General features: G+C 42.6%; 1 protein-coding gene across 3 annotated transcripts; it reads left to right on the forward strand.

The window, feature by feature from the left end:
• The first annotated feature begins 1056 nt into the window (after window positions 1-1056).
• On the forward strand, window positions 1057-8834 carry LOC112453484 (transportin-1-like). Of its 3 annotated transcripts, none has more exons than XM_025014267.1 (15): window positions 1059-1256; window positions 2150-2225; window positions 2340-2519; window positions 2618-2966; window positions 3064-3265; window positions 3355-3763; window positions 3856-4167; window positions 4251-4488; window positions 4614-4903; window positions 4981-5079; window positions 5314-5409; window positions 6670-6745; window positions 8074-8248; window positions 8326-8452; window positions 8549-8834. In XM_025014267.1, exons 1-14 carry the CDS (start codon window positions 1152-1154, stop codon window positions 8431-8433), a joined length of 2715 nt encoding a protein of 904 aa, XP_024870035.1. In that variant the 5' UTR covers window positions 1059-1151; the 3' UTR covers window positions 8434-8452; window positions 8549-8834. The 3 variants fall into 3 exon arrangements, with proteins under 3 accessions (XP_024870037.1, XP_024870035.1, XP_024870036.1); XM_025014268.1 differs by having other exon boundaries at window positions 8552-8834; XM_025014269.1 differs by lacking the exons at window positions 6670-6745; window positions 8326-8452; window positions 8549-8834 and having other exon boundaries at window positions 1057-1256; window positions 8074-8197.
• The last annotated feature ends 7933 nt before the right edge of the window (window positions 8835-16767 follow it).

Consider the following 16767-nt stretch of genomic DNA (forward strand, 5'->3'; position numbering starts at 1 on the left):
TTTGTTTAATATGTAGAAAAAGAGATTAAATTAGGGACAATGATAATGGTACAATTGGAAATTTTGCAACGAGCAGTTCTGCTAATTACTGATTAAATTAATCGATTGACTTATCAAGCAAAATCTATTTTGTTAATATAGGTAAAATAACGTTTGTTTAATATGTAGAAAAAGAGATCAAATTAGGGACAATGAATTATATACAATTAGAAATTTCACGGTAAACAATTCTGCCGATCGAGCTAATTACTGATAAAATTAATCGATTGACTTATCGAGTAAAATCTATTTTGCTAATATAATGTACAATATAATTAAAATAAATATAACGTTCGTTATATTTAATATGTAGAAAAAGATTTAAATTAAGGACGATGAGTTGCATAGTTGAAAATTTTGCACGGTAAACAATTCTCTGTCAGTCGAGTTAATTGAAATTTGATCAAAGTCTCCGCGAGAGTTCGATCGATTATTTCGGCACGAAGATCGATGAAATCGTGCCGATTTTCAGGGCGCGCGAACGCGTAAAAGGACGCATGTATACCTTACATCGATCGGCGGCGTTTCCATTGTCGCGAGGCGCGTTTTCCCGCGCCGACCCGCGCGACACCGGAAATCCGGACCGGTCGGGATTCCGGTTTCGAAATACCCCGCGCCTCGCGTCGTCGTCCGACACTCACTTTTTCAATTTTAAAAGCTGCAAACACGCGATCGGCGTTCCCATACTTCCCATACGCGGGGTGCTGAGAGAAACTCTCTGGGCACCCTCCGCGGTGGCCCGCCGCAAAGAGGTTTTTTTTTGTCTCGCGAACCGGTTTCACCGAGAGTTTTCCCGAACATGCCGAAAAACGGGGCGAGAGAAACGCGCTTGAGACGGAAACGCGGGACGACAGTCTCCCTTCTCGCTCCCCGTTGTGACGCGACGAGGAAGGGCGTGGCGCCCCCTTGCGCCACCACGGTCCTGACGGAGCTCTCGCGGCAGAGGGGTAGGGATTGGCTGACCGATGGCACGGGGGGCAGGGAGGGGGCGAAAGAAAGAGCGAGAAAGAGAGCGGCAGAGAGGGAGCAGGGAGCGCTGTAGGGAGCTTCCGTTTATCTGCGAGGTCAGAGAAGGCAGGCTGCGCGTTACAGTGGTGCTGTTGAAAAACACGATGAAAATGGCGTGGCAACCACAGGAGGAAGGACTCAGGCAAATCCTGACGCTGCTCAAGGAGTCGCAGAGCCCGGACACGGCGACCCAGCGGGCCGTACAACAAGTATCCTTTCGCCAATCGATCGAGATCCGCGATCCTCGTGCCCCGTCGCCGTCGGTGTCGTGTCGTGTGCTTGTGGTGTGCTGCCCGCCGCTCGGAGCCCATACGTGGCCCCCGCGGAGTGAAGCGCGGGTGCGGGAAAGAAAAAAGGGACGCAGCGCGCGCGCGAGACCGCGTCGTCGCGTTCGTTTTCCCGGCGCGGCGGTCCCAACGGAATTTTCGGCCTTCCCGAGGACGATCCGGGGAAATTAATTATCGCGCGAACGCGCGATCCCCATGTCGCGAGATCGCTCGGGAGAAAGACGGGGCACGCGCGTGCGCGCGCGCGCACGCTCGCTCGCTCGCTCGCTCTTTCTCGCTTGCGTTCGCTCGCGATAGCGTCGCGAATTTGCAACGATCATTCGCTCGTTCCTCGCGCGTCCCGTCCCGTCGCGCGTCACCGTCGCCCCGTCGTCCCCGGAATCGAGCGGGCCCGACGCGTTGCGGCCGCGGAGCTGGAAATATGCTAACGATGCACGTCCCGGCCGAGCCGAGCCGTGCCGCGCGGAGCGGAGTCGCGCGGGGACTCCGGCTCGCTCGCATGCTCGCGCGCGCGGGGGGACTTGTTTTCCCAGCGCGCGGCTCCTCCTGATCGATAGTTTTCGCGGGAGTCCTCCTCGCCGGGCACTCTCGCTCGCGCGTATAGATTGCCCAGCCGTGCCCAATCGCAATATGCCGTGCCCGATCGCGCGCTTTATCGATGATCGTTCGCGTTTAACGACTGTGCATCTATTCGGGGAAACGAATTGGATCCGTGAAATATATGAATACGAATTGTTCATTGTATATGCACCTTCTCGTTTATATTGATAAATAATCTCACGTCATATATTATTTTCCTTAATTGTGTAATGTAGAAATTGGAAGAGTTGAACAAATTCCCAGATTTCAACAACTATCTGATTTTTGTCCTGACGAAATTGACATCGGAAGGTACGTCGAAATTTATATGCGACTCTCCGGTTGAGATACCCTGAGAGTTTTCATTTTGCAATTCTGCTTGAGATATTTGTCAAGAAGAAACTAATAATTTTCTCTCTGTTAAAGACGAACCTACTAGGTCTCTGAGTGGACTGATATTGAAGAACAATGTAAAGACGTACTTCCACAAGTTTGTACCGGAGGTCATAAATTTTGTGAAGCAAGAATGTCTGTCAGCTGTCGGAGATCCATCGCCGCTGATTCGTGCGACCGTCGGTATTTTGATCACCACTGTCGCATCAAGAGGTACGCTATTATTTTATATTACTCGGCGAGATGCGGCGAAGGAGTGCGTATTGTATGTATTTTTTTTGACGGTTGAAATTGTATTTCTCGGTGAGTAGGTGAATTAACGACTTGGCCGGAATTGTTGCCGGCGTTGTGTCAAATGTTGGACTCGCAAGATTACAACGTTTGCGAGGGCGCGTTCGGCGCTCTCCAGAAGATCTGCGAGGACTCGGCGGAGATATTAGATTCGGACGCACTGAATCGCCCCTTGAACATTCTGATTCCAAAGTTCCTTCAATTCTTTAGACATTCGAGCCCCAAGATCAGATCCCACGCGATAGCATGCGTCAATCAGTTCATCATTCAACGTACGCAAGCGCTTATGATACATATAGACAGCTTTTTGGAGAATCTCTTCCATTTAGCTTCGGACGATGATTCCGAGGTCCGAAAAAACGTGTGCAGGTAGTTGATAGTATAATGCAGATGGCATATTGTTTCTTTTCTTTTCGCTGTTGTTATCGCTCACAAAACTGATGTATCTTTCATTGTCTCCACGTAGGGCTCTGGTAATGCTACTCGAAGTACGAATGGACAGACTAATACCGCATATGCACAATATAATAGAATACATGCTAATGAGAACTCAGGACATTGACGAAGGAGTGGCATTGGAGGCGTGCGAGTTTTGGTTGTCACTAGCGGAACAACCAATTTGCAAAGAGGCACTTGCGCCACATCTGTCGCGATTAGTACCTATCTTGGTGAGTTCTCTTCTAAGTTCACGCGCGAAATTATCACTCTTTTGTCTTAATTGACTCTTAACGCACTTTTTTCCGTTTTTTTTTTACAGGTGAAAGGTATGAAGTATTCGGAAATTGACATAATCCTCCTCAAGGGAGACGTGGAGGAGGATGAAATGATTCCAGACAGGGAAGAGGATATCCGACCACGTTTTCACAAATCCAAGACTCATCACTCGCATCATGCCAATGGCATGAACAAGCACACCGACGAGAACGGCGGCGTTAACGGCGGGTGTGACGACGAGGACATAGACGTTGAGGACGGATGCGATGACGATTCAACTCTGAGCGATTGGAACTTGAGGAAATGCTCCGCCGCCGCGCTAGATATGCTGGCTAATGTTTTCAGGGAAGACCTTTTACCGGTTTTGATACCGATCCTGAAGGAGACTCTTTTCCATCAGTCTTGGGAGATCAAGGAATCCGGTATCCTGGCACTGGGAGCTATCGCTGAAGGTGCGCGCATTCTTTTTTTTTTCTTTAAAGTACTCTTATAAATAGATTAAAAGACTGGTCGAAGTAATTGAGATTTTGATTCGTATTTGCAGGTTGTATGAGCGGCATGATTCCGCATCTGTCGGAGCTCATCCCTTACCTGATCAGTTGTCTGAGCGACAAGAAGGCTCTTGTGCGTGCCATAACTTGCTGGACGTTGAGCCGTTACGCGCATTGGGTTTGTGCGCAACCTCACGAGACGCATTTGAAGCCTCTGATGACGGAATTGCTCAAAAGAGTGCTCGACAGCAACAAACGTGTTCAAGAGGCGGCATGCTCCGCTTTTGCAACTTTGGAGGAAGAGGCCTGCACCGAACTGGTCCCTTATCTTGGATTTATTCTCGAGACGCTTGTCTTTGCGTTTAGTGAGTACAACACGAAGCGATTATTCGTTTTGATCTTAGAAGATGCATCTCTGCAATTTATTAATGCAACTGTCTATTCGCAGGTAAATATCAGCATAAGAATCTTTTAATTCTGTACGACGCAATCGGCACTCTCGCCGATTCTGTGGGTCACCATCTGAACAAACCAGACTACATCAATCTTCTGATGCCGCCTCTCATTAATAAGTGGAACGTACTGAAGGACGAGGATAAAGATCTGTTCCCACTGCTGGAATGCCTTTCTTCAGTAGCGACCGCGTTGCGCTCGGGTTTCTTACCGTATTGCGAACCTGTATACAGGTATGTACACACACATATGACGAACAATCTTTTGACCAAACCAAATCTGTTTCATATTGCCGTTTTAATAATCTAGTATAAATTATCTCGGTATGATATGGTGAAATACTCCGTTTTGTTTGCAGGCGATGTGTGTCGCTTGTAGAGCAAACGCTGAACCAACACATAGCGAGCACGCAAAGTCCGGAGCAGTTTGAGGCACCCGATAAGGACTTCATGATAGTCGCGTTGGACCTCCTTAGCGGATTAGCGGAAGGGCTAGACGGTCATATGGAACGTCTAGTGATGAACAGCAACGTTATGCAGCTGTTGTACCAGTGTATGCAGGATACCATGCCAGAGGTTAGACAGAGTAGCTTCGCTTTACTAGGAGATCTTACGAAAGCTTGTTTCCAACATGTACTCCCCTGCATACGTGAGTATATTCTAGACGATACCGAGAGACCATCGGACATATATGTTAATGTCAATGAATTTTATCTCGATGCGCAGCGGAGTTTATGCCTATACTGGGACAAAACTTGCATCCGCAGTTCATATCAGTGTGTAACAACGCGACATGGGCGATCGGCGAAATTTCGATAAAACTCGGTAAATATCGAGAACGATATTTGCTGCGTTCAGCGGAAAAAGCAGCTCAGTAAACGGTCAGTGATTCTTTAATACGATTGGTGCTTGCCTTTGGTTCTTCCTCGGATCTAAGCGTAAAAATCAATTGTAATGAAGAATTACTGAGCGCTCACTGAGCTGCTTTTTCCGCCGAACGCGACCATTGTTACAGAGAACAAATTAAGCTTACCGCTTATCTCCGTTTGTCTTTCGCAGGACCTGACACGAGCGCATATATCCCATTAATTTTGACTCAGCTCATCGAGATCATTAACCGACCGGACACGCCGAAAACACTGTTGGAAAACACGGGTGAGTCGTCAGTCCGATCTTTACGGATATCTAGTTCTCTCTTAGAACGATACCGTAAATGATATATCGAGCATTACTTTGAAACGAATAGAAAGCAATGTGTAGTGCGAGACTCGAGCCGACAACCAGAATCTGTCGATTCCCTATATATACATACATACATCGCTATCTTTCCCGTGTGTCGACTTGAGAATTACACTCCGTCACGACTGTGTGCGCTGCTCTTTGTGCACATTGGGAAACTTCTCATTCGCAGAGATTAGCTTTATGACATAATAATTGTTATGCACAATCTTATGTAGACCGAAAGTATTTTCCGACCATTGTTTAATGAAAGGTCTCCCAGTAACTTTTAGAGTATTGTTCACGCTAGATCCGAGTTATTCGGTGGCATCCCAGCTCTAGGTGCATAAATACATATATATATTTCTTTTCCTCTTTTTTTTTTTTAAGTAATTTTTGGATCAACAATACTTTGAACCACACAGTTCAGTGACTTGACGCGGTCATATACATGAATCGCGATTGCACGTTTTATCGACAGGTTTAAGCAATTAGTATTTGTATATTGAACCTTGATTTAGTGGTGTGCGACTGCCTGTAGGCTTGAACGTATATACATATACGGCTGTATTGCCACAAAAGGACATGTTGCAATTCGGTATATATATATATATAAACTAAAGTGTGTGTGTATATATATATACTAATGCTTGCATATTTCTAAGCCCCAGATTATATTGTTTCGACTGAATTGTTTGAATTGGCCTTTAAAAGATCATAACGCAAATTTGGTTATTCCTTTTTATTGTTCTCTTATTTGTATTGACATATTTATATATATATTTCTTATACACAGTAGAAAGAGAGAAAGGGAGGGAGAGAAAGAGAGAGAGAGAGATCATTTGGTATACCGGTCCGTATACAAAATCACACGGGCTCGCACGCTGCTATCTAATTTTGATTATTGTTTCAGCAGCTACAATAGCACGGTATTGCCTATGTTTCATTGTCGGTATCTCATATGTTTCACCTGTGTTCTCACTGTCTTCGATTAATTGTTAATGTTACTTGATTCTTAATTAACTGAATTATTAATTGAGAATTTATTAATTGGAAGTTACAAGCGGAGCATATATATAATTCTTCTTCGCCTGAGTTGATCGTTGGTTCTCTATCAGTTTGTCTTATTGTTTGTGTTTCCGGTCACTTCACTACACTTCACTTGTCTACTTACCGAAACCGAAAATGAAACCGTAGCCATAACGATCGGTCGCCTAGGTTATGTGTGTCCCCACGACGTCGCCCCCATGTTACAGCAGTTTGTCCGACAGTGGTGTGTAAATTTCTTTATTATATTATTATTCTATTAATTATATTATCTTCTATTTTTATTAGCACTCTTTATTATTATACATTATTACATTCCCGATTCCTGAGTAATTGCATCAGGGGCTGCTAAGAACTTTTGCGCAAGGACACGGTGGTGAGCCACGCTGCAAAAAAATCGATTGTCGTATTTAAGTACTCTCCCTCTTCGCGAAGGCAGAGATCCCCGCGCCGGGGCCGGCCGGGAATACACGTGTAAATGGGAAAACGCTACCCTCCCGCAGCTTGCCAGCATGAACTTGCTCAATGGTTTTTCGCAGTATTCGCAGTATTCGCAGTAACATCTTAGATTTGAATTCGTTATATGATATAATTCTAATCTTTATTTTGCCACCATGCAAGTGTGTTACGAGCTCTCCTGTTTATCCGAGTATCAAGAGACCAGGGGATAGGTTTACATTTGTCACTCTTATTATTTGTCGCCCGCGTCAAGTCTCGTTGCCTCTCGTTATCCGGAGGACCGCGGATACCTCACATATAATAGTTCTTTTTTCTCGCTCGATTAATAAAAATTCATTCTGCATGCTGGTAATTTGGCATCTCGATCTCTGTCGAATTGCGTTTGTTCTAATTATACAATGTGCCGTGCCGATAATGTCAAATGTAAACCCAGCCTTAATGAGACAGTAAGTGAAATATGACGCCAGTCATATATCCCAATACAGCTATGTAATATATTGCATAAATTTGTTATAGGATAGACTCTTAAATTCAGCGATCAATCTGTGCAATTAGTGTATTTGCAATTTTCCTTTTTTCTGCTAATACCGGTTCTAATTTAACGCCGACTCTTTGGAGATTGTACATGTAAATCTTATATACATACCAGTTATTGCTATTTGTATGTACATATCTGCAATCTAATAATATTAATGATAATTTCTCGAGCCATTAATAAGAGTGCTAATTATCGCATTGGACTGGCCTCACAGTAAGCCAACCGTTTCGTCTCTCGTCGAGAATGCAATTTGAAACAAAATTTATCTATGTGTGAATTGTGGGAATGAACGTAAATGGCTAGTTGTTCAATTATTGCCAGAGCCATATTATTATATATATACATATGTATATCTTTCAATGTGACTATTATAATCTGCAGAAAGATACTTCGATCACTTAATGACGAAGTTGGCGTTTTTACAACTCACAACATAATAAGTTTAAAATCAATGAGTGCCGTAAAGTCCGCGTGTTTTACTGATCGAAGTATTTTCCACTTGGACAAGGAGGCCGAACAACGTCTAATGAGATTGTCGATTGTAAATTTATCAATAGGTGCACTTCTTTGCGAAGCATAAGAGATAACGAAGAGAAGGATTCTGCCTTCAGAGGTATGTGTCAAATGATCACTGTCAATCCAGCCGGTGTCGTCCCGGACTTTATCTTCTTCTGCGATGCCGTGGCGTCGTGGTCTGCGCCGAAGGAGGACCTGAAAGAGATGTTTCAGAAGGTAAAATGACAGCCGAACGACTGATGGGCTCAGTATTCTCTCATGGCACGATCTCATGGTTATTGTCTTGTGTTTAGATACTATTCACTTTCAAAAATCAAGTGGGCGAAGAGAATTGGAAACGATTCTCCGATCAATTTCCGCCGCAGCTTAGTGAGCGGCTCCACAACATGTACGGCGTCTGAACAGCTCCGCCTAAAAGCGGTAAATTGACTAATTTTCTTAAAAACGTTTATATTTTATCTAGAAGTATCAATAATTTGATAGGATTCCCTTTTATGACTTTATGTTTGTTTCCAGAAGGCCTCTTAAACGAGCAGGCCGAATGGGGTTGGGCGGGAAACAAGGGGCGGATGGGACGGGTGGGTGAAACCACGGCCTCTTCTCATCAACATCGTTGTCGTTACCGTGTCATCGTGGTATGTTATTATCGTGCTTTTGGGGAAAACGATAAATGGCATGCCGTGCCTTTTAAGTCCTGGCAGTCGATGAGGCTGCAAAGGAAGAAAACGAGGAGAGAGAGAGGTATCAGCGAAGCTAAAAGGCAAGAACGACAAGAGATAGGCATTGGCCGAAAAAGTAAAAGCGTGGGTGGGCGGGGTTGGGTGGGATTTATTTCGGGGTGGGAGGGAGGAATTTTGTGGGGATCACCGACTATACATTTCAAGAGACGGAACGAGGTATCAGCGTAACCGCAATCCGATTTGATACCTCGGATGTACCGGACGTACACGCTCTGTACACTCCGTTTCCATTACCGCGTAACACTGAACACGTGAAAGTGTTAATTGATTCTCGCGTATGTCAAAAAACGTGACAAGTGCTGGCTGGGCGCCACGACCATCTCTGCCCCGGCTCTTTAATATAATTAGATATATGTATATTATTATTGAGCAACCAACTCGCAAGAACAGTTGGAATGTAAGAATTTAGCATAGATCTCACGTTATAGAGATCGCGCATATACTGTGATTGAAAATTTGTACGTTTAGATACTGATCCTTTCTTCTTTTTTTTCCTTCTTTTTTTCCTCTGAGAGCGAGAGAGAGTGTGCGCGCGCGCGCGAAAACGAGAGATTATTCGAATGTGTTTATAGAGTTTTAGAAACAAAGTAGAACTACTTATTTGATAATAAATATGATACAAGGTAGAGTACGTTATTAGAAATTTCATAGTGTACAGAGGGTTTTTCGAGAATATTGTATTTTTATACGTTGAGAAGGAAACACACATACATACACATGAAGATGATAAACGCAGAAAGTGCCATTCCGTCATTTTTGAACCAAAATTTTTCTGCTTATTTTATTCTCTCCCTTGCTGATTGTGATATTAGGTTATACGCGACAACTTTGTCATCATGTGTAAAACATATTTCAAATGTATGCGTGCATATGCATATACATATATATATTATGCATCCTGTTATATGTATACGTACGTATATCGAACATGATACGATGTTTTAACTTGCAGACCATTTTTGTGATTACTTTTTTTTTGTTAAACATATTAAATTAGTATCATATTAGTATTAGTGTAAATATAGATAAATACATTTTAGAATGGACGTTTTTTTGTTAATCATTATAATAGATTATTATTTCAAATCTTTGCTGATCTATCGAAGTCTCTCGTCGTTGTTTAAAATCGTCGATTAAAAAGAAATTTTAAGAAAAAAAAACGATTTACAGATGCGATTCACAGAGCGAGCGAATCTATGACGTGAAATCTATGGCGATGTTAATTTTATTTGCGCGATATAATGATCTCGATAACTCATCTGGATAAAGAAATCTTGCGTTTAAATCGTTTTTCAAAGAGAGAGAGAGAGAGAGAGAGAAAGAAGAGAGCAGACTGTCATTCCAGTCCCACTTGCTTGGGCCAGTTAAAAAAGTAAGCAAGTCCTTTTATCTTAAAGTGATGTGCGTTTTATCTCGGTCGTTACTTAAGAAAAAAAAAAAGAAATTCTATAATTCACATTGTGACAAAAATTATGTATTATCAACAATTGAGTATATGTATATATACACACACATCTCAGACAAGAAGCTACGAGATCCTTCAACAGCGAATATTTCTGCGAATAGTTTTACGACATAAAAGAAAGAGTTATGTTTTAATTTTCACCTTTACGCATCGAGACCAAGTAAGAGAGGAGAAAAGTGAACGGAAGAGAACGGCACAACCTGGGAGGGAATAAAAAGAAGATACTTCATCGTTAAGTCGCCATTGTCAATCAAACTTGAAATCTATCAATAAAAGATTCAACGACTGGCGGGAACCGAACTAGCGCAGGCGAGACGGACGTTTTCAAAAAGAGGGATTTTACGTTGAAACTCCATTCTTTGTAGCTGCAAGACGAGGTAGATGTTCTTCGAAAATTTTAAACAAGAAGAATCGACGCGTCGTCGAGTACGACGCGACGATGAAAGTACTTCCCTCATCGACGCTCGTCGAATAAGGACAATTCTACTTTATCGCGTCTTTTTACGGCATATACGACAGATTACGTCGCGCAGCAGCCTCCTTCCTTTCCTCGCGGAAGGAAGGAGAACGCGCGCGCGGCAGACAGACGAATTCCGTGACCGCTCCTTGACTCGATCCACACTCGTTCGTCAACTTGGCAATATAGGTATCATATATGTATATTGTCATAATTTTATCCCAAAACTCTGGCCCCTCTCCTTGCCCTGCCTGCGCAATTTTTGTGATATTACTGTTTTTTATAATTACTTAAGAGCTTGGAAAGAGAAAAAAAATGGTAACGGAACACCCGAGTCACATGCCACTCGACGTGGGGGGGGGGGGGGGGTTAAACGGAAAATTCACGGTCACGTGTTTTAATTTCTCTTACCGCGTTATACATATATAATATATGTATGTATGTGTAAATATTGCATATATATAAAAAAATCGACGTTGTTATTATCTCACTTTTCTCGCCGAGTTACATTTAAGAATTCAACAGCGGCTAACGGGACGATTTTTTACAAACACAAGTTACATCGTTCACCCCTCGATATAGTTCCTAAGCTAGCCGGTTTCGTCGGTGGTAGAAAAGGTAGACGCTCATTACGCCGATTACGCCGATCTTGGGTCCGCCGCCGCACGAAATTCCGCATTGCAATAGAATCATAGAGTAATATACGTGTCCTTCCTCGTGTGGTTGTAAATACGTTGCCTCCTTTTCGACCTCGTCGGTATAGTTTCGGGTACTCGCGGTTGACACATTCATATCGATACGTTCCCTTCCCCCCCCCCCCCCGTCGAGGGATTATGTGGCTCACGATTACATATTAATATACTCGAAAAGCTCTCAGTCACGATAAGATCGAGATATTAAATTTATAAACGATTATAAAGTAACAGTGAGATGACGTCTATTTATACATAATTATTATATTAAATATTAAAATGATAGAGGACTGAAACAAAAAGTGATTAAATGCCGATTGATATCTGAAATTTCCAATCTTTTTCTATCGTCAGTTAACAAAATTGCGTGCGAAGACGTATGTATGCGTAGGGGAACGTGTAGTAACAGGGTGATCGCCGGCAAAGAAAATGGTAGGAAAAAAAGGCAAAAAAAGAAAGAAGGATATACGAGTAAATTAGAACAGAGTAATAAACGATGTGTGAATCGAAACTCGATAAACTCACAAGTAAATATATTGTTGTATCTTTATTGTTGTTGTTGCATGAGACTAGCTTAATAGACTGAGCCATACACGTGGTTGAATAACTATTAACATAATAATTCTTAATTAATACTATAATTATTGTAATTAATATATATATTATATATATATATATATATACGGTGTGTATTATATTTAATCATAATGAATCCTCGTGCGGGCAGCGTTCGGAGCGGAGGTACCCGTCCTTTGGAGATTACCAATCATTATTCCTGATCACTGTAGACTCTTTCGGCCTTAGGTAGGCTGTAACGCTTTCTATCAAGTATCTTTGATATACTTAGGATGTATTAGTACACTTAGGTATATGCTCACACGTGCGTACGCGGACATCCTCTTTGTAAAACGCCGTCGGGATACAGCCACAGTATTCAACGCGGAATTAGATTATTAATATGACCTCTAGACTTAGACTTTACAATCATTATTACCGCACTTGGTATTGTGAAAGAAATTCTATATCATAGATGTGTGTATAGTTATATACATATAATTGATACACCTTCGCTCAGTCCGATCGAGAAGCATGCGATGAATTGAAACGAGATATCCGCAACAATGGAAAAGATTCTATCAGGGAATCTTTCTTTCGTAAGAAGAAGAAAAGATCTGCCCGATAGACCTCTACGACATTGGATGTCGATCGATCGCGTCTTTCCCCTCTCAAAGGATCGGGACTCTGTGTGGGGCTGTTCCTAGTACCTGATTATCCTATCCTTGCGGCCACGGAAGGACGGTTCTGCTAAAAAAAAAATGCAAGTCGATTTGCCGTTAATTTGCTTTTACTTTGCTGTTTTCTCTCGCAAGCGCCGGCGAATTTCTCTGTCCAGTGTCTACACTCGATAATAGAGTAATATACATACACGGTGTTCTTTTTTATTGTTGCATATTACCTTGACTACCTAGTACTTAAGGATAATCTCTTCTAGTGCTCAGTAGTAACGTCGCATGTAAGTTTCGCACGGACAGAAAAGAAAGAATAACGAGACTACATTCTCCTGTTTTTTCCACGCAATGAATACATTTACGCCTGTCAAAGTGCAACGAAAGGGGTGCTGCCCATCTCGAAAGAGCGATTGAAACAGTTTCGTACATGTACACTTCTTTATATAACTCCTTAACTCTTTAAAACGCAAAGAGTGTATGATAAGCGGATTAGCTGTGTATAAGATGTCCCAGAACGGTTCTCGATTTTCTTTGAACAAAAGCGAAATTGTAATTTCAACTGTTTCAATTCTTTCAGACAATTAAAATTACAAACGTGTATATATATGTATGAAGAAAATCACTTAAAACTAAATGTTCAAGCTACAAGTTTTTCTTACGAAAAGTGATCCCAAATTGGATAATTCCTTGAAAAAAAGAAAAAAAGCTTTGTTAAAATGGGAATATCCTATGCGCAGTTAAATCGACCGTCATACCGTTTTAGATCAACATAACAATTGCACTGTAAATCCCATCATCATCTAAGGCTGAATGTACATCCTCGATAATTGTATTTTATAGCCTCGGCAATTTTTCGTGTCATTACGAATCGTTTTCTCGCCGAAACTCATTATTGTAATCGAGCCGGACAACACTTAACATTTTATAAAACGTCAAGTATTCAATTCGAAATAACGTGGATTCATCTATTCGGACGGCAGACCGTTGACGAGGAGCAAAAAGTATAATTAAGGTTCAATCGCTTGTTACAACGTGTTTAACGCGAACACTATATACTGCTTCCTGCCGCCGAGCTTCTTCCGTTAATTAACTGTCCGAGTCGCGTGCGGTCGCGACACAGTTATACATACATGCACGCGCATAAATCACACACACACAGTTCATATCCGGGATTGAAACCGGTAGAACCTCGTTGGTTTCAGGATTCCCATATGCTATAGATGCGCGTAAATGATCTCCGTGGGTGTAATGTGACAATGATGTAAGTCAATTTTTTGAGAATACTTAATGTAAAGCCTCTCTCTCTAGCTAATTTTAGGATCGTAAGTAATTTATAGTAATATTACAAATCGTAGAAATATTAATAAGGAATAATAATATTAGCGAAGTAAAATAGGCTGTTATATAGAGTGAAAGTTATGTTTCTGTAAAGAGACAATCTAAAACTATATAATTACGCCCGATATAATTGCGTAAGGAAATTGTAATGAGATTATTTTTTTTCTTTGTTTAATTTCTAACGGCTTGTGCGTCGAGCTTGTGTCTATAGCATCAAGAATTAAGAACATTGAAATTATACCGGCTTCAATTCTCGATCCATATTGCGCTCGTTGTCTTGGTTCTCTGTGCGCTACGTGACATTTCATTCGAAATAAATCTTGACGAAGTACCGAGCACCGTTGCGAGTCTTCTTATGACAAAGTCTATCCTTCATTTCGATGTCGATTACTTACATCTTTTTGATAATTCCTTTCTTTTTTATTTTTTAAGGACCGGTAACACCTATTCATTTGGAGTTATTTTATAATTATCCTTCGCATTTTTCTGTCATTTCTTATCCAGAGTACAGTGAGTTCTTTTACGTTAGTCGGTCACGTGCGACGATTATAAATCCGCAAAATTCTCTCACCTGTAATGCGAACGATATGATTTTGTAAACAAAAGCGAGGTAAGTAAGAGCTAATAATTAGCACTCGTACTAGACAGTAATTCAAATTATTTAACGAGTTTGCAATCATCTTTAAAAATCAATTCTGAAATTTTATTTCTTTACATTACGATTATAGGGCCTCAAACATCTGTTTTCACTTGTGCGTTATTAGCTCTGGTTAGCTCTATCGTTATCTGTGAAAAGAACGCGGAAGGCGGTCATCTCCGATCCGGCATTCCAACGTTCTCTCCAGTTCGGGCGCTATCGAGGAGATAACGATCTCGCGTTACAAATGATCGAGGATGTCCCGAAGGAGCGATTCGGATCGGCGAATACGGGACACGCTCCGTGTCCTATTCGCTCGCGTCCCCGTTGAGCACTCCCCCGAGTGAGCCGTAAAAGCGTAGGTACCTCGGCGCGGAGCCGCGCAAATAAAACCGTATCGTATCCCGCGTACGGCACACCGGGTATACGCGGCGATCCGGCTTAAGTGATTGCTTCTCTTCATTAGAGCTCCGAGGCTCGCCGCCTCTCTCCCTCTCGCGAAGTCGAAGTTGAGGGACAGGTGTGGTAATGGCCCGTATCCGAGCTCTCCGCTTAACCCACCCCTACGACCGTCAGTCGATTTAGCTTGCTACCACCCCCTTTCCCGCCGCCGAGCCATCCTCTTCCCCCCCCCCCCCCCCTTGGAACTATTACGCGAATTGATTCCGCATCGGATCTGCCCGGAGGGGCGGAAACTCGCGTTTAGCTCCTCGTTTCCTCCACTTTTCTCGCTCCCGCTCTCTTTCTCTCCTACTTTATCGCTCTCTTCTCTTTTCTTATCGCCGGCGCGTGACCACCCTCGGTCCATTTGCGTGCATCTCACCCCCGTCGTAAAGGCTGCATTCCCTGGATTATCGGGGCTTCCGTCGGGGCACGAACGACGTTCGTGGTATCGAGAAGGATACGCGGATGATCGTGCGCAAATCGATTAATTCGCTGAGAACAGTTGCAAGTTCTTTTAGCATAAGCGGATGCTGCGTTCAGGATCGGACCTTCGACCGTATCACAGAACATTTAACTGGAAAGAACGATTATGTAGGATCTGTTTTACATAACGAGAAATAAAACAAATTCATTAGTTGTTAAATAAATTGGAGACACAAATCAGACTTTGATTACCTAGGATAGAAAATAACTCCAGTCTTTGTAATACGTCATTAAAGATGGATCTACTATAAAAATTACTTTCTTAATCCACGTGGTATTCTTCGAATAAAAGTTTCACTGTATCCAGACAGTATACTTAATTTCTTTAGATAGAATAACATCATAAACAGTCGATATGCGACCAGTTACGGCCTGTTTAATTTACCGTGTTTCGAGATGTTGGAGAAGAAAGATCAACTGGCGGCGATCGAGCTGGTAATTCCTCTCGCGAGATAAACAGCATCCAGCAGCAGGTCTCTACGATATCGCGATTTACGGGTAGTTGGGTTCGGTGTATACACCGCGCCACGCGCGTTGCATTAAATAATAATGCCAGTGATTGCTGTTGGGTATCCACCGAGGCAAACTGCAAGCTACAAGAACGGCGAGGAGGGTATGGGTAAGGGGGAAAACGGAGAAGACGCTGCTGCCTTTACACCCCCGCCAGATATATCATCGCCTGGCAGTTATGTGTGTCATGAATTTTAGATTATCCTTGGATTAGATTAAGGCACGCGGGGCGGCCGGAAGGAGCAAGCGGCCCCTTGGCCCGCCAGTCAGTGCGCGGGGCTGAATTATTTCCAAATCTCGCGCAGCATCCGTCCCGCCCCATCCCCTCGATCGCACCGCCGGAATTGCAGGATTGATCTGTTGCCGCGAATTTTTCGCCGATGATCCGACCGGGCGTTAGCGAATTTCCAACGATAGTCCTCGAGCTGAACGATAAAATGATTTAACGTCAAGAGATATGCAATCAAATGCTATTCGAAGGGAATTTCAGACGTCGTAAAAAAATATTTATCAAAGACAAGAGATAATTCGTGTTTTAAGTAAGTTAATTACTGTATTAAAAGTTTTTGGTTTCAGTTAGAAGTATAGAGATATGTCAAGTCTATCTTGATCTTTTAGGGACATACATTTTTTAAATAATCTTATTACTTACTTTTTTTTAAATAATATTACTGCTGTTATTTTTACGTCTCCGATCTTATGCAACGTCTTCAAGAAATCTCGACAAGTCGTCTCTCTCC

The sequence above is a fragment of the Temnothorax curvispinosus genome, unplaced genomic scaffold (genome assembly GCF_003070985.1).
Source record: "Temnothorax curvispinosus isolate PA1 unplaced genomic scaffold, ASM307098v1 QBEX01004400.1, whole genome shotgun sequence".
Classification (NCBI taxonomy): domain Eukaryota; kingdom Metazoa; phylum Arthropoda; class Insecta; order Hymenoptera; family Formicidae; genus Temnothorax; species Temnothorax curvispinosus.